Below are 16,756 nucleotides of genomic sequence, written 5' to 3' on the forward strand. Positions count from 1 at the left end.
TTTTATTGAAAAGTTATTTGAAGAACCCAAAATTGTATTTTTGTAGAATAGAATAGAACCGACTCTTTAAATTTTTTTATTTATTGGCAGCTATGATAGAAAAAATAGAAAATAATCAAATATAATAATTTAATTTAATATAGGCTAATATAATTATACGCCTCTCAAACCATCCATGAATACAAATAAAAAGAGTGAATTTCAGTAACACTGAAACACTCAATCAAGGCTTGGGATATCAGAATAGAATAGAATAGAATAGAATAGAATAGAATAGAATAGAATAGAATAGAAAACAGTTAAATATAAAAATGTTATAATAAAATAGAATAGAATTATAAGCCTCTCAATTCAATTTCAGATAATCCATGGGATGAATATGAGCAAACTCAGAACAAAATCACTGTATTAATTTGATAGACAGAGAAGTGTTTTGTGCAAGGATCCCCAGGGAAGTGTGAGGACATTAGGGCCCGGTTTCACAGACAGGGCTTAAACTAAACCAGGATTAGGCCATAGTTCAATTAGGACATTTAAGTAATTTTTATAAACGTACTTAGCAAAAAACATTACTGGTGTCTATCTTGAGACAAAACAAAGGCACTGTTATATTTTAAGATCAGTCAGAGCAAGTTTATTTCAGTTGAAACAGCTCAGACTTAGATTTTAATCTAGGACTAGGTTTAAGCCTTCTCTGTGAAACCGGGGGTAGAAATGCAAAATCATCACCGAAACAAAAAGAAAGAAAATAGAACAGATTAGAATAGAATAGAATTAACAAGTCTCATTTAGAAAGTTGAAAAAGAAATGATTCATGTACCCTCAAGCTGAAGATGCTTGTTATATCAATAGCAGCACAAGTTGTTTTACACGGAGTCGCCTCACCAGGGCAGACATATTGAGATAATTTGACACATTTTATCAAGGTAATACGTGTTATTGAGTGCTTTTGCTCACGGGATAAATTAATAATAGTTGACTGAGAAATCGATTATTTCCGCGGTAGCATCTGCATCTGGACTGAATACTTCTGTAAACTTTTGCAAGATGACTAACTGCCAGACTAGGCTGCAAAATAAAAAAGTGCACATTTAATTGTACTGGAATCATTATTATTAAGTCCCACTGGAATCATCATGGGTCCCAGGAATCATTTCAACCCTTTACCCCACTAGCTAATGCATCTACCACTGCTCATCAGATCTCATACCAATTGTAATTTACCGAATCAACCTCCAGAGTGCAGGGTTACACTGTGCTCGCACCCCGTCCTTCCTCTCCAGCTCTCACAGCAGAGGATTAAACAGTGAAGTTAAGTGGAGTGCGCGTGCCTGCCCTGCTCTTATGTTGAGAGAGGAGACTGCAGGTCGGACTATCCATCACCTTTAACGCTGAACCCGATGGAGCTGCTTATATCACCCTAGACAATTTGGACATGGAATCGGATGGAAAATGAGTCCAGTGCATAAACTGCACTTAGCCCGATCTTAACACTGAGGAACTTTTTTTTCTGGCGTCGCTTGGGATTTGTTCTTATACTTAAACAGTGGGTAAGTTTTATCCCTTTATTAGCAAAATATTATAACGCGCTGAATTTGATGTTTTACGCATTGATGGAACAACAGTTTTACCTCACAGTTCAGTGCCAAATAAGTACATTTATGGATACATTTTATGTCTACAGAAGAAATATTACTCTGTCAGCAGTGATTTAATAAAAAAAAAAAAGAAAAGAAAAAGATTTCGGACTTGTATTGTTTGAATCCCATTATGGTGCCGCTGATTGTGCGCATAGTAAATGTTACTCTAATATTATCTGTAGCCTACCACACAATCGATTACAAGATCGCAAGTGTTTAATCTAGTATTTATCATTTTAATTGGTGTGGGTCATTAACATTTAAATGTCAAATGTACAAACATGCGTTCCGTACAAACATCTGAATGAATAGGATATTATCTGTGATTGACTTCTACATAAAAGTCATTCTGATATTTTATATTAAGCAAAAAAGTATCAAAAAACAAACCAACAAACATAACATGAAAGAAGCCGCACTGAAAGGCAATGGCAAGTAGTTTACAATAATATACATTCTTTAATAAAGCGAGTATATTTCTATCATTAATATATTAAAAACTTTGGTTTGGCAAATCAAAGTCAGTGTGGTGCAACCAATGTCCAGGAAGCCATTTTGTTGTGACATCATCCTGAATATAGATTACTAGATGTTTAAAATGATCTCTTTATCATCTTGAACCTTCTTTTGTCGATTTTTGTTTTTGTTTTTTGGTCACACATTGGACACTTTGTTTATTTGTATATTTGTTTACTTTTTCTAAGTAGTCAGAAGTTTTGGTCAGCCCTCGGCAATAGACTATTGATTCCTTCATTGGATTAATTTAGCTGTGGTAGCCTAGAACACATTTTCTGTGAAGAGGTGAGAGCTTGTACAGGTTTTGATATTTATTTGCATAATATCGGTAGATCTCCATTTGTTTTTCGTGTACTTATACCTTAAGTTAACATCTTGAAAACTAGGCCATTGGTCCACATGAGGCTGTCCAGCAGCACGCCCCACATGAGCACTTGATTATTCATCATATTGCGGAAAACTCAATGCTTTCCCAGATTGTTTCAGGACCTGTAATGCAAATACATGAGAGCACAACAGTTAATCTACAGTATGTGAACACCTGCACGGGGGCTATTCACATACGTGAATATTCATATACCTCAGTTAATCTGGCCAGGCGCATTAAAATGCTGCACCAAAGTGGGATGCTTAGGATTGCTTACTGTAAGAACTCCTATAGGGGTTGCTAAAGTTTTGTCCATCTTGCAGGGCTAGAAGGTTCTGAAGGGTTGCAGCTGGTAGTAACGGCACGTCGGCCTCTTTTATCTAAAAATAACAATAATGATAACAAAAATGTGGCACTCAAAGGAAGCAGAGGGCATGAATAATTGAGTAACACACAGAGATACATGTTCTCTGTGGTATGGTCTCAGAGTATTGGGGTCAGCGCTTCGCTCTGTGTTCCAGGGAATCTCTCCCACTGGGACGACGCTGAGCTCATTCCACATGGTGCCTGACTGAAGAGCAATTTCATTATAAAGCAACGTTATCGGTGTCTCTGACTTAACAAGTCACCCGTTTTCTGTTTTAATAAACGCACTTATCATGCTCGAACTTGTCTATTCAAAGGTGTAGCATAATTAATTCAAATTATTTCAAGGACTGCCGTCCTCTAGAGACTACAGTGTAAAAATGTTTTGTCAGCTAACCTATAAAACGTACTTCATCTGAACATAACTGGTGAAGTTCAAAAATGTTATTTAATATACCTGAATCAACCATGAAACTGCACTATTTAGCTTTTTTTAAGGGTCAGATGAGGTAGAAACCTCCTCTTAAGGTAACCGGCGAGTGAACGAACAAAAAGTGGGGCAGTTTTGTTAGATTCGAGATGGTGCACTGATAAAAAAGCATGCTCTTGCTCTCAGCCTTTAAGTTTTTGTGATGCCATATTCTAATAAACATAAATATAGTAAAATAACAATGTATTAAAAACAATATTTAAAGTAATTAGATATTAAAATAATGTTTAATGCAGTTCATTTTTGGTGATTGTGCATGTTTTAACACAGCATTTCACGTTTTTTTGCATGTATGTTTGCTGCAATGTAGAACTACAAAACATTGTTATAATACATTTTTTCTTTGAAAAGTGATAAAAGTTAGGATTTTGTCAAATTATGTCTGTGTTATTTCTGGAAAAGCATGTCATTAATGCTGCATTTAGATTTTTGTGGAAATCATGCATTATTTTCATAATTCTTTGATGAACAGATTTTTAATAGATATAAATATAAATACAATATTTAAAAAATGTATTGCCTTGGTGATTTGGTGCTCAGGATACTTTTTTGATACTGCTGATTTTGGTGGAAAGCATGATACATTATTTTTCATGAATAGAATGTTCAAAACTGCATTTTTTAAATAGATTGTTTTGCAATATAAAAGTAATGTAAAAGTTTCTACTGTCATTTTTGATCAATGTGTTGCATCCTTGCTAATTAGAGACTCTTTTTGAACTTTTGAATGGTAGTGTATCTCATATCTGTTCTATGTCATGCTTTAATGTTTTAACTAAACATATTTTATTTCACAGCTTGAACACGGGAACTCAAAATGAGTAACATCTACGAGTCTGCTGCCACCACGCTGGGCCTCTTCAACAGCCCATGTCTGACAAAAGTGGAGCTCCGTGTGGCCGGTAAAGGAATATCTGACAGAGATGCTCTGTCCAAGCCTGACCCCTGTGTCGTCCTCAAGGTGCAGTCCCATGGACAGTGGTTTGAGGTGTGTTTATGTTCAAATTTTAGTTTCTCTAGCACAAACAGAATGATGGTTTTCATGAAGGAACATCTCATTTTCACCTATGCAAAAACAGAATCTATCATGTGCACTTTTTATAACAGTTTACAATGGATGTTTTCATACATCATTTCAGAGAAACAACTAGGGTATGTTTGTGTGTCATACCCTAGATACCTCCTCCGATCACAAACTCCCTTTCCTCACTTTGAAATTGCTACGCATGTAGTGATTATTATTATTTTTTTGCTATTGTATTGTAAGTTTTGTTATTGTAAGTTTCCAAGCATACTGTACGCTAATCTGAACTGAACAGAAGCTGCTTATAGTGCATGAGAACTGGCTCTCTTTATTGAACTGTGTGTTTTTATGCTTGTGTATGTCTGTTAACAGCTGATTAGTGTTCTGAGACTATAGTCTATGCTGTGATGTGAAAGCAATATAAAACAGCGCCGTTAGATCACAGAATGTGCTCTGTCACGCTGTCTTATGCTTCACTAATAAAACCAAAGACTTGGACGTGCAGTGCTGCAAAAACTCAAGTGAAGTGGCCTGTTCGTTTTTGCTAGCTATCTGTGAAAGGTTTCAGTTGCAGCACAAAACAGGTGTTTATCGCATAGGGGGGTTTTGCTTGGCACGGTTAAGGGTACGATTCATAATTAATAAGGCAGTGCCATTTGAACTCCAGCTGTGAGCACTGAAGTTAAAAACAAAGTGATGTGTTTGAAACTGTATGAGTGGGCTGAAGGGCAGCAGTCTGGAAAATCTCACGAAACCTGTCAAGAAAATGTCCTGCTCATATTTCACTTAAAATAGGTAATTATGTTTTTTATATATATATTTAGAAGATTTCTGTTTTTTAGCAGGTTTTTAGATTTCCCAAGACAATTAAGCACATTTTCTCTATATTTTTTTCCACTATTGTTGTCACGAGTGTATGCTATAAAACGCACGACAAACGAGGGAGTTCCAAACACAACGTACTTTAATAATAATCCAGGTAAACGGGGTAGCATAACACATAAAAAATGCAAACAATAGCGGACAAGGGAACAGGGGAGAACACATGCTTTAAATGTAGAACACAATCAAGGAGGAACAGAAAACCGGTGTGGAGCTAATTAACTAATAGACATGGGAAAAACTAAGGATGACGTAGATCTAAGGGGACTAAAACAGAACGTGACCGTGACAATTGTAAAGCAACCAAAAGTCTCATTTTCATATTTTGTTACTGTCTTTTGTTACTGTATATATATATATATATATATATATATATATGTGTGTGTGTGTGTGTGTGTGTGTGTGTGTAAGTATATGTGTGTATATATATACACAGTATGTGTTATTTGAAGGGATACTTCACTCAAAAAAATTAGAAATCTGTCATCATTTCTGTCATGTTGTTCCAAACCTGTATACATTTCTTCCTTCTGTGTCTGTGGACCATAAAAGAAGATTTTTTTTTTTGGAGAAATATTGCATTTTTTTATTCATTTTTTGTCAGTACAATGAAAGTCAACAGTAATCAAAACGCTATGCTACAAACAGAATCCCTTGAAATTGATATGGTACAATTTGATTGCTTTACCAAATTGGATTATTTTACTGATACTATTAGATTTTAAATTATGCTTATTTTAGTTTAACAATACTATTTTTACTGCTATACAATATAAATTGCTATATATAATGGGAGTAGTGCATTACTGTAATGAGAACTGAAGCAATGAAATATAAATGTGCTTAATTATTCTGAAAAGAATTTCACTCAAAGAATCTTAGGCTTAATGCCTTTATGCAAATTTAGTTTTTTTAAATTCTAAATTACATATCACTTGCCCATACACATACATGATATGATATCATATATATAATATCATATCATATCATATCATATCATATAATATCATAACCTTGGGCTCGGTAAGATTTTTTAAATGTTTTTGAAAGTAGTCTCTTATGCTCACCAAGGCAGCATTTATATATAATGATATATATATATATATATATATGTATGTGTGTGTGTGTGTGTGTGTGTGTGTGTGTGTGTGTGTGTGTGTGTGTGTGTGTGTGTGCATATATGTATATATGTATGGCAGCCATTACTGCAGTTTTGAGTGTTGCATGATTCTTCAGAAAATATTTTATTATCCTCGTTTGGATTTGGTACTTATGAAGCATTCTTATTATTATTAGTGTTGAAAACAGTTGTGCTGTTTAATTCTGTCATTATAGAAAGTCAAAGAACAGCATTTATAACAGCATAATGCGACTAATAATCTGTCACAAATTCAATTTACACTTTAAGTACAGTAACTCCATTGTGGAGCTCTGTTCAGCTAAGGGTCATTGACACTGATTTGAGATGAGTCTGAATGTGAAATGAATTGATTCAGGATATGAACTGGATTAGGGAAAATCCTTGTCATCATCAAACAATCAGCCTGTAATAGGACAGGATAGGATGTCATTGATCCCAGGGAGGAATATTTGTGAAGAAATCCTGAAATGTGTATTAAATCAAAACAGCAGCGCTGGAGTGTGACAGTTGCCGTGTTCTCATTGGTTCCAGGTGGACCGGACAGAGGTGATTCGCAGCAGCATCAGTCCGGTTTTCTCCAAAGTCTTCACCGTGGACTACTATTTTGAGGAAGTACAGCGCCTTCGTTTTGAGCTGCATGACATCAGTAGCAACCATAATGGACTCAAAGAGGCTGACTTCCTGGGCGCCATGGAGTGCACACTCGGACAGGTGAATAAGAGAGTGCACACTTAACGGAAGCGCAGTAGGAAAGATGAAAGCTAGTGAATGGAGTGAATGCGTGAGAGAGAGGATGAGTACATGAGAGGGATTGTGTGGATTCAAAAGGGTAGCAGAGAGCTTACTGGAGCAGGAAGGTGCCTGGTGGGCAGAGAGACTATTACTCCAAACTCTTTTTATCTAGTCTATAATAAAACAAGACTACAACCAGTAGTATATAAAGGAACATAAGAGGGTAAAGAGGTATTGAGGAAAGGAGAGTTCATGTGAGGGAGAAACCTGAAGAATTTGGTTGCTAATAACAGACACTTATTTTATTTCTGTCTGTTAAATTGCTAAGTAGTCAGTGGTGAGAACTAACTACAGCCAATAGAAGCTGTAAAACAATTTTAAACAGTAGTTAGTTTTCACCACTTACATTTAGCAAGTAGTGTGTATTACGTGGTTTTTGAGTTGAAAATGATAGAGAAGTACATTTTTGAAGGATTTAGATTTTTGTAGCACTTCTTATTGGTTAATTGGTCAAAGTAGGAATTTAGTGTTACCATGTAAAATATGTGGATGTGTAATAAGCCTTGTTGGTGAATGTGGTTTACCCTGTACATTTAGCTTTGGCCTAGCTTATTAACTCACTTGAAATAATAGGAAAAAAAATATTTTGATGCTGTAAAGGTTTTATATTTGAAACATGATTTATGAGATCTGTAGGTCTGTCTGTCAATGGAGTTATCAATAATAAGTGGAAAAACCTTCTGGCTCCTGGTGAATTATCCATACTCTTCATGAAGTAGAAGAACGTTTAATATAATTTCTAATATGTCTGCTTCCTTGTGGCAATGCATATCTTGCTGCTGCCAAATTAAATGAATATATTAAGTTATTCATATATATGTAAAAATTCAATATAAAAATATAGATATCATTTATTTCAACTTTGTTTCATGTTTTGTTGGCATTAAAACTTTAAAACCATTTTTGATTACCACAAAGCATTAAAAGATTAATTAATAAAGAATACTAATTAATTCAAAAGCATTTGTTTAATGTTGATGCATAAAATACCATAAGTCTGATGCCAAATATGTTTTTTTTTTTTTTAAAGAACACAAAGAAATAAATGAATTTTGATTACACTGAAAGAAAAAAATGACTAGAAAAATGTACTGGTAATTTAACGTTGTACGTTAAATTTATGGCTATTCAAACACAACACAATGTGTAATTTAAAATACAGATAAAACAGCTAAATTTATAAGGAGAAGTCTTTCACATTAAGGTTTGTTAGGGTTTACAAGTGTGGTTTGAAATCTGTATACATGTATCTGTTTTTTTCTTAGATTGTATCACAGAGAAAACTGTCCAAAGCTTTACTGAAGCAAGGAAACACAACTGGCAAATCATCTATCACAGTAGGAACAAACATCTCGCCCCCAATTAATTCACACTGCAAATGTGTGCTCTTTTGTCATAACCTGAGCGATGACTTCTTTGAAACCACAGGTCACAGCTGAAGAGCTGTCTGGGAATGATGATTACGTGGAGCTCGCCTTCAGTGCCAAGAAACTGGATGACAAGGTGTGACATCTCCATAATTGCTCAACAGGCACTTTGCAACATTATTGAGAAAAACAATAACAGTTGTCTTTATCTGGTAACGGTACTTTTTTATGAGTAGCCAAAATTCAAATGGAGCAATGCATCATCTACTCTTTTATTAAAATATGGAATTTTTTAATTTTTCATTACAAAATGAGGACAACTTTGAGTCTAAATACACAGTGGACCATTTAGAAACACAAGAAACAATGTGCATTCATTTATAGTCTGTAACTGAGAAAAAGTCAGGACAGGCCATTCATAAATAAATGCAAATGTGCAATAAATGTGCCTGGGATTGATGTATGAATCAATCAAAAATTCATTAAAGCTCAAGTGTGTAATTTCTGCACCGCTAGCGCCACCAGATGCGATCACAAAAATAATGATTTTGATTTTCAAAAGAGCTTCCAGAACACTTATGTTTGTAGATTCTGTATTTACTTTACAAAAAATAGAATAAGTTTGATTCTTTCTTTGTTTAGGACTTTTTTAGCAAGTCAGATCCATTTCTGGAGATCTTCAGAGTGAATGATGATGGCACAGCATCACTGGTGCACAGAACAGAGGTGAGAATGCACACAAATACATATGAAATGCATATTGAAGAAATGTGTAAACTGGCATTTTTCTGCTTACAGACCATTATGAACAATCTCAGTCCTGTCTGGAAATCATTCAAAGTTTCTTTGAACACACTCTGCAGTGGAGACCATGAGCGGGAGTTAAAGGCAAGGCAGATATTTTGACTATATCCACTATGAATTTATTATAAACCGAAAACCTAACTAGATAACTAGACAGATATTTCTGACATAACGCAGTGAATCATCTCTTTGAAAGATATACTGCAGCAATGTGAGCACACTCCATATGAGGCTTTTATGTCAACGTAGTTTTTTTTGCTCTTTATTCTGGTCTCAGCGTGACCATTTGGTCACATTAGATTAGAATCATCTTGGCAGATTTATGTAATGGCAGTCCTATCCATTCTGCCTCACCATTGCAGCTGACATCTTTCATAGTGAGCTAATTACTGAGCGGGTAAATGGAGCCTGGCTGTTTGGAGGGTCCTCCTGACAGTTTCCTGAGAGGAACAGACATGGTGGAACCAATGACAGAAATTGATGTTACTGCCCTTTAGTCCATTCAAGCCCACACAGTCATCGTGGGTTGGAGAACTTTCTGTCTTTGGGTCCAGTTATATATATTATATAAAAAATAAGACTATAGAGCTTTACAGAGAGCAAAAAGTCCTGTTATTTTCAAAGATATGACCGATTTGGGATCAGAAAATTAGATTAGACTGTATGTACTGTGGCATTCAAATCCTTTTTAATAAGGTTGGGTAGTTGATATGAAATACTTTTGTATGTTCTTTTATTATTATTTAGCATTCAGTATTTTATTAACTGACTTGACTTGAATCAAATTGAACTAATGATTAAAGTTACAGGACTTTTAATTTCCTTTAAAGTATACATTGATATTATTTTTAACCTCAAATCTAGACGATGATTAAAAACTATTCATGGACGTGTTGTCTAAATTAATAGTAATATTTCTGTATTTAACATGGATGTGTTGTTGAAAATAATAGTAATATTTCTGTATTTGCAAATGAAATGTTTCTGTTGATATGTACTCTACTGTTCAAAGTTTGGGGTCAGTGATTTTTTTTAAAGAAATTAATATATTAATTTTATTCAGCAAACATTCATTGAATTAATCCAACGTGACAGTACATTTTTTTACATTGTTACAAATACTGTATTTCAAATAAATGCTGTTCTTTTGAAACGTTCTGTTCATCAAATAATCCTGAAAAGAATGTATCACAGTTTCCAAAACAATATTAATATAGTAATAATAATAGGAAATGCTTCATGGCAAATTAAAAAGAAGAATGGCTTTTTTACCATTACAGGAATACATTTAATTTGAAAATATATTCAAATATTTCATATTGAACTTGTGAGATTAAATATTAAAATTAAATTGTTAATATAAATATATATTAATGTACATTATACAGTACATGCATTTATATAACAAAGTATATTTATTGAAATGAAAACACAAACTATTCTGAGCATTTTTGCAAAAATCTGAGCATTTTATTTTTCAAAAATATTTGACCTGGAATAATCTTTTTTTATCAAAGATAGAAATGAAAAATGTTATGTAATATTTATTATAATGATGTGAGTTGGTTGTCAGATGCTGTTTTGTTCATATGTTAAGACTTTTTATTTCTTTTAAAATACTTTGATAGTGCCACAAAAATAGCAATATATACTGGTATGGCAATAAAAACAAGTTGCCATACTGAAAGCAGACTTATATTAATACACTTTTAAAACACTTTTTTTTTCAAACAACTCCAATATTTCAAACTCTAGGTCTTTATTACTTATGAAAGGGTGTTGATACATTGCAGTGCAGCATTGAAAGATTTTTTCCATTTATACTTTAACTACTTTTTAATAGCAAGAAGTTTGTGTGTGTGTTTGCTTATTCACTCATGAAATCTCCTAAGATTGTATTACTTTCCTTCTCCTTTCTTTCTTTCTCTCTCTGTCTCTCACACACATTCAGATCTCAGCACTGCAGGTGTAAGATTCTCATTGGTATTCCAATGCAGAAGTGGGGATAGAAGAGCTATATCGTAATTATCTGTCTTTAAAGATGATTCTCTCTGTATTCTCATAACGGCACAGAGTTTAGATGAGATTTAGTCTAGTTCTTACCACACTGAGATTCTGCACAAAAGCTGTTTGGAAGTAAAGCCTTTCTAAAACGTTCACATACTGTGCAGGTGACATTTTAGAGAAAGTGAAAGATACGGGCCAAGAAAGAGACAAAGAGAGCAAAATTAAGAGCTGATATCTGAATATGTTTAGTTGAGAGCCTAATCGCTTTATCAGCTCCATGTTGGCACTTTACTTTGAGCGTCTCAGCTTCACTTGAAAATAACCACCACTTACAGCAAATTAACTAATGCTTTAAATGCTTGGAAACAAGCCACTTTGAATTAAGCCTTTGGCAATTATACTAAGTGGCTGAATGAGCAGTCGTGCAACATGTTCATTTAAAGCTGGTTAAAAGACATTTTTCAATCTAAAATACTTAAAATATTAGTCCAAATATTTGTAGGTGTTGTTGGACAGTCAAGGACATCTATAGTCAGACAGATGGGAAAAAAAGTTATTTTAGGTGACATGTCTCTGAATAAACATGAACTGGTTTGTTTAATATTCATGACTTCTTTACACTCAACGCACCATGGACAGCAATGTCTCTGCAGTGAAAACGCACATTGAATTCAGATTCAAAGAGATACAGAGCCACTGCCGTTTTATTCTTGTTGTGAGATTGTTGTATAAGACAAGGCAGTTAAACCTTCATATTATATTAAGAGCTCACAATCACTCTGCTGTTTTGCTGGGTTAAATTGCTATGTTCTTTCATCCATATCTGAGCCCCATCTGTTGTATAGCATGATACAATTGCATAAACTCATTTATGCAAATTATGTCACACAATTTTTCTAGAAGGAGAGAAAAGAGTTATGGACAGTACAGTTGTGAGGTAACTTACACTATACAGTTCATGCAGATTTTGATATGGCCGTTCATCATTTAAGCACTTTATGAAATCTTTGACAAATATTGATGGAACTGGCCCAAAAGCAGCAAATATTGTGCAATTATAATTTAAAATATAGTTAGGAAAACTTTATACTCATATTGTTCAAAATGAACTGGGAACATTATAGTTTTTTTCTTCTTCTTTTACTTACTCATTGTTCATATAATTAAAGATACATTAATACTTTATTAAAAAAAACATTAAATTATTTTACAAAATAATGTTTAATTTTAGGAGCTTATTTTATTTTATTTTTTGCACTCTCCTCATCTATATTTTGGGGATGTTTCCCAACTTTATACAGAGAAGAGAAACAGGTGTGAGTTTTGCATGTTGAGTTATTGCTGGCTCTCGCTTCTACAGCTGAAAAAGTCAACCACAGCATCTCAATATTAATATTTTAAATGGCCTTCAAATTTTGATTACCACCCGCTTATGTCTCAGCATCAATGATTCATTAACAGCAATGCTACAGTGTGCTGTCTTCCTGCCACTCCTGCCACACACCCACATTCACAATGACACATATACACACACGCTCCAGCGTACCGACGAGAGTGTTAAATCTTTAAATCAACGTGACACTAGGTATTAAAATTGAAGATGTGTTATGATAACAAGATGACCTGCTGCAGTTCGTCTTTACATTTGTATGGCTAGTAAATGCCTTCACAATCCTTTATTACTTCTTGAAACTTTAGAATCCTCAGCTTGTTCCAGATTCAGCAGCGACTAGATAAAAGATCTTCTAAATGAACTGTGACATTTCAGTCTCACTGATGCCGTTGCCTGCCCTTGTGGTGTTATTAATTATTTCAGCCCTTGGTGTTTGGACACACTGCTTACTTTGTGTGCATTTTTACTGTATGGGCAATCTATCATTTCTGAGACACTGCTGTTGTTGCTCCTTAAAGCAACTTTAAGATTAAAACAAATGTTTGAGTATGAGTTGTGGAGGTTAAAGGGATAGTTCACTCAAAAATGAAAATTCTGTCATTATTTACTCACCCTCATTGCAAGGCAGTATAGATTTATTTCTTCTGTTGAGCACAAAAGAAGATATTCTGAAGAATGTGGGTAACTAAACAGCTGACGGTAGCCATTGATTTCCATGGTATGGAAGGCAATGGCTACCGTCAACTGTTTGGTTACCCACATTCTTCAAAATATCTTCTTTTTAAACTCAATACAGGAACTCATACAGGTTTAGAAGGACATGAGGGTGAGTAAATACTACACAAATGTTTTTCAAATAAATAAATATCAAATAAATAATAATAACTAGACTAATAAAAAACGAGTAAAAAACGAATAAAAAAATGTATTGATATCATGCTGGCAAAATAGTTTTTTCCTTGTATCAGTCTCACTAATTTTAAATTAAAACAAGAAAAAAAACTTTTTGCTAATGTAGTAAGAAAAACAAACGTGATTCAATATTTCTCAGATATTACCTGAAACAAGTCTTAATTTTTATGCAATTTTGCAGTTTAATTTTTGCAGGTGCATCATAAGCTGAATTATTGCATGAGTTTATGTACTGTGTGTTTCCGTGTGTATGCGTGTGTGTGAGTGTATGCATGCATGTGTACGTGTGTGTGTGTGTGTGTGTGTGTGTGTGTGTAATACTGTGTGACCTTTAGTACTGCTATAGAAAACTACTTGGCACAGGATATTTATCACAGTTCTTTAGAGACTGAAGTCTCACAATCTCATGCACAAAGCTAAAATTATTCACAGATTTGTTTACTGCATCAAGCATGTGGCTCAGCATATTTAGAGATGTAGAAGAATGATGGTTTAGTGTGTCCAAAGGCAATTATTATGTTTTAATTTATTGAGCTGTATCATAAACATATAATGTTTTAATTTCTTTTTTGCTGTTGTAGTGTACAGTATGGGACTGGGATTCAAATGGCAAACACGACTTCATAGGAGAATTTCAAACCACCTTCAAGGACATGAAGGCGGCCATGGATGGGAAGCAGGTATAAACACACACACACACAGAGTCAGAAAACAGTCCCTGCTTCCAAAATGTAGATTTCCAACTCTCCTCAACACAAAGTACACTTGTCAAAATGAAAAAAGAAATCAGTTTAATAAAATTCAATGGTTCACCTTTGTAATTGTTCAATGTTCACCTATGCAATTCTTTAGAAATTACCCATTTATAGCGTTATGCACATTGCATTAGCAAGAAACATTACTAAGACTCTTGGGGTAAAAAAAAAAATCTAAAAAGGGCAAAGACATTATAACATTTTTGAAGCATTGAATATACCCTGAAGCACATGGAACTGAGTAAGAGCAATAGCATACATACTTCATAACTCCAGCTTATGGATATGTGCAAAGAAGAAAGCCTTCATTAATAAAAACTCATATCACATCTCGACTGGAGCTTGCCCATGGGCATGTGAACGGCTGTGGAAATTCAAAGAAGATTCTGTGGTCTGATGAGGCCAAAATTTAACCTTTGAGTCTTAATTCTAAGCATATGATGCCTTTGTAAAAATTTTGTCATTCACATCCTATCCAACCTGATGGGTCTTCAAGGGTTTTTAGATAATGATTCAGTTCTGTGAAACAGACTTACACAAAGCAGCACTGTGGTCCACCCAGAATACCTTAGCAATTATATTTTCTACATTCCAGCTGCTCTTGTAGATTCCATGAATCTCTTTATTTTCTGTCGAGAGCCTCAGGTCTGTTATGCAGCGGAAGCTCAGTCAGTGTGAAGCTCTTACAGTTACGCTGTGTTTTCTCTGGCAGGCGGTGTGAAACAAGCCTAACACTTACTTTTTTTTAATCTTTATATGTCTCACTTTCTCAGTTTTCATCTCCTGTTCTCTACTCATCCTGCCTGTCTCGTAACAGATACTGAATTCATCATGTCATATTTCTGTCTGTTTGCCTCGCTGTTTCATTTGAGCTTCTTTTTGTCCTTGATTTTATAGACAATTCTGATCTATTGTCACCATGGATACAATATTACCTGCAGGGAGACCCGGAGAATAATTAGTGTTACTGTATGGAGCAGGAGTGAACGGATACACAAAGGGATAAACTAAGAAGAAAGAAAAAGCAGCAACTAGAGAGCATATGTGAGAAAGAGAGTGATGGGTATTTGTGCTGTGTCAGATGGATGACTGCAGTGGCGTGTTTTGACAGTTTAGGGCACTGTAGTGATGAACTGGGTGACTGAGGCACCAACCATGATGTCTCCTGTTAAGTAAACTCTTCTATGCTCTTATATACAGTGCCGTTCACAGATTAGGGTCAGTAAAACTGTCTTATGCCATCAAGGCTGCATTTATTTGCTATATTAATACAGTAAAAAAATATTGAAATATTATTACAGTTTTTTTTATTTTTGAATATATTTTAAAATGTAATTTATTCCTGTGATGGCAAAGCCAAATTTTCAGCAGCCATTACTCTAGTCTTTAGTGTGATTCTTCAGAAATTATTTTAATATGCTGATTTGGTGCTCAAGAAACTATTATTATCAGTGTTGAAACCTAGATGGTTTTGTGCCACTTTTAGCACTTAATATGTTTTTGAAAATTATATATTTTGAACACATTTCGATGAATAGAAAGTTAAAAAGAACTGCATTTATTTTAAGTAAAAAATCTTTCATTATATAGTAAAAGTCTTTAATGTCACTTTTGATCAATTTAATGCATCCTTGCTAATAAAATAATTAATTTCTTAAACACACAGACACACACACACACACGCGCACACACGCACGCACACACATATGTATATATGTGTATGTGTGTGTGTGTGTGTGTGTGTGTGTACACAACACACAACCAGTAAGACTAGCAGAGTCAAGCATTATATATAGGAGAGTTCTAGAATTATACAGATATATGTTGCTTCAAAAAGGACCCCATTGTTAAATCATTCATTTAAAAAAATATATGGATATATTTTTTTCTCAATAGAAGCAAATCTCTGCATCCATGTAGTGGGTGATATTTGGGTGTCCACATACTTCCAAATGGCTGTATTGAGTATATACACGCACACACATACAATGTTACTGTGCCGCATACACTCTTATGTATCAGTCTATAGCATTTGAAGGAGTTCACTCTGTTCCATCGCTTCTCTCATTTGAAATCTATTACTGACTGTGCAGATTACTAGTCATTGTGTTGCTTTTAAATTCCATTAACTTCATCTTCATCACCATCATCCCCTTGAATGCTCAGAGGAGCAAAGTCGACAGGCTTCAACATACGCTTCTCGTTGCATTTGTTAATCAGTGGAACATCTCGTCTGTCAGCTCATGCTGATTGCACTGCTAGCGGGGTTCACAAACAGGTGCTTCATTTTCAGTGGGAAA

General features: G+C 34.5%; 1 protein-coding gene across 1 annotated transcript in view; it reads left to right on the top strand.

Annotated features, from left to right (window-relative positions):
• The first annotated feature begins 1,344 nt into the window (after window positions 1-1,344).
• The window catches only part of LOC306884778 (copine-4-like), a 29,711-nt gene continuing 14,299 nt past the window's right edge, over window positions 1,345-16,756 (top strand). The window contains exons 1-8 of the mRNA XM_079440967.1: window positions 1,345-1,550; window positions 4,177-4,367; window positions 6,958-7,137; window positions 8,484-8,555; window positions 8,647-8,721; window positions 9,228-9,311; window positions 9,384-9,473; window positions 14,283-14,381. Of these exons, the coding sequence (XP_079297093.1) occupies window positions 4,197-4,367; window positions 6,958-7,137; window positions 8,484-8,555; window positions 8,647-8,721; window positions 9,228-9,311; window positions 9,384-9,473; window positions 14,283-14,381 (771 nt within the window). The 5' untranslated portion in view covers window positions 1,345-1,550; window positions 4,177-4,196. The remainder of the gene's footprint in view (window positions 1,551-4,176; window positions 4,368-6,957; window positions 7,138-8,483; window positions 8,556-8,646; window positions 8,722-9,227; window positions 9,312-9,383; window positions 9,474-14,282; window positions 14,382-16,756) is intronic.

This window comes from Barbus barbus (assembly GCF_936440315.1).
Source record: "Barbus barbus genome assembly, chromosome: 19".
Classification (NCBI taxonomy): Eukaryota; Metazoa; Chordata; class Actinopteri; order Cypriniformes; family Cyprinidae; genus Barbus; species Barbus barbus.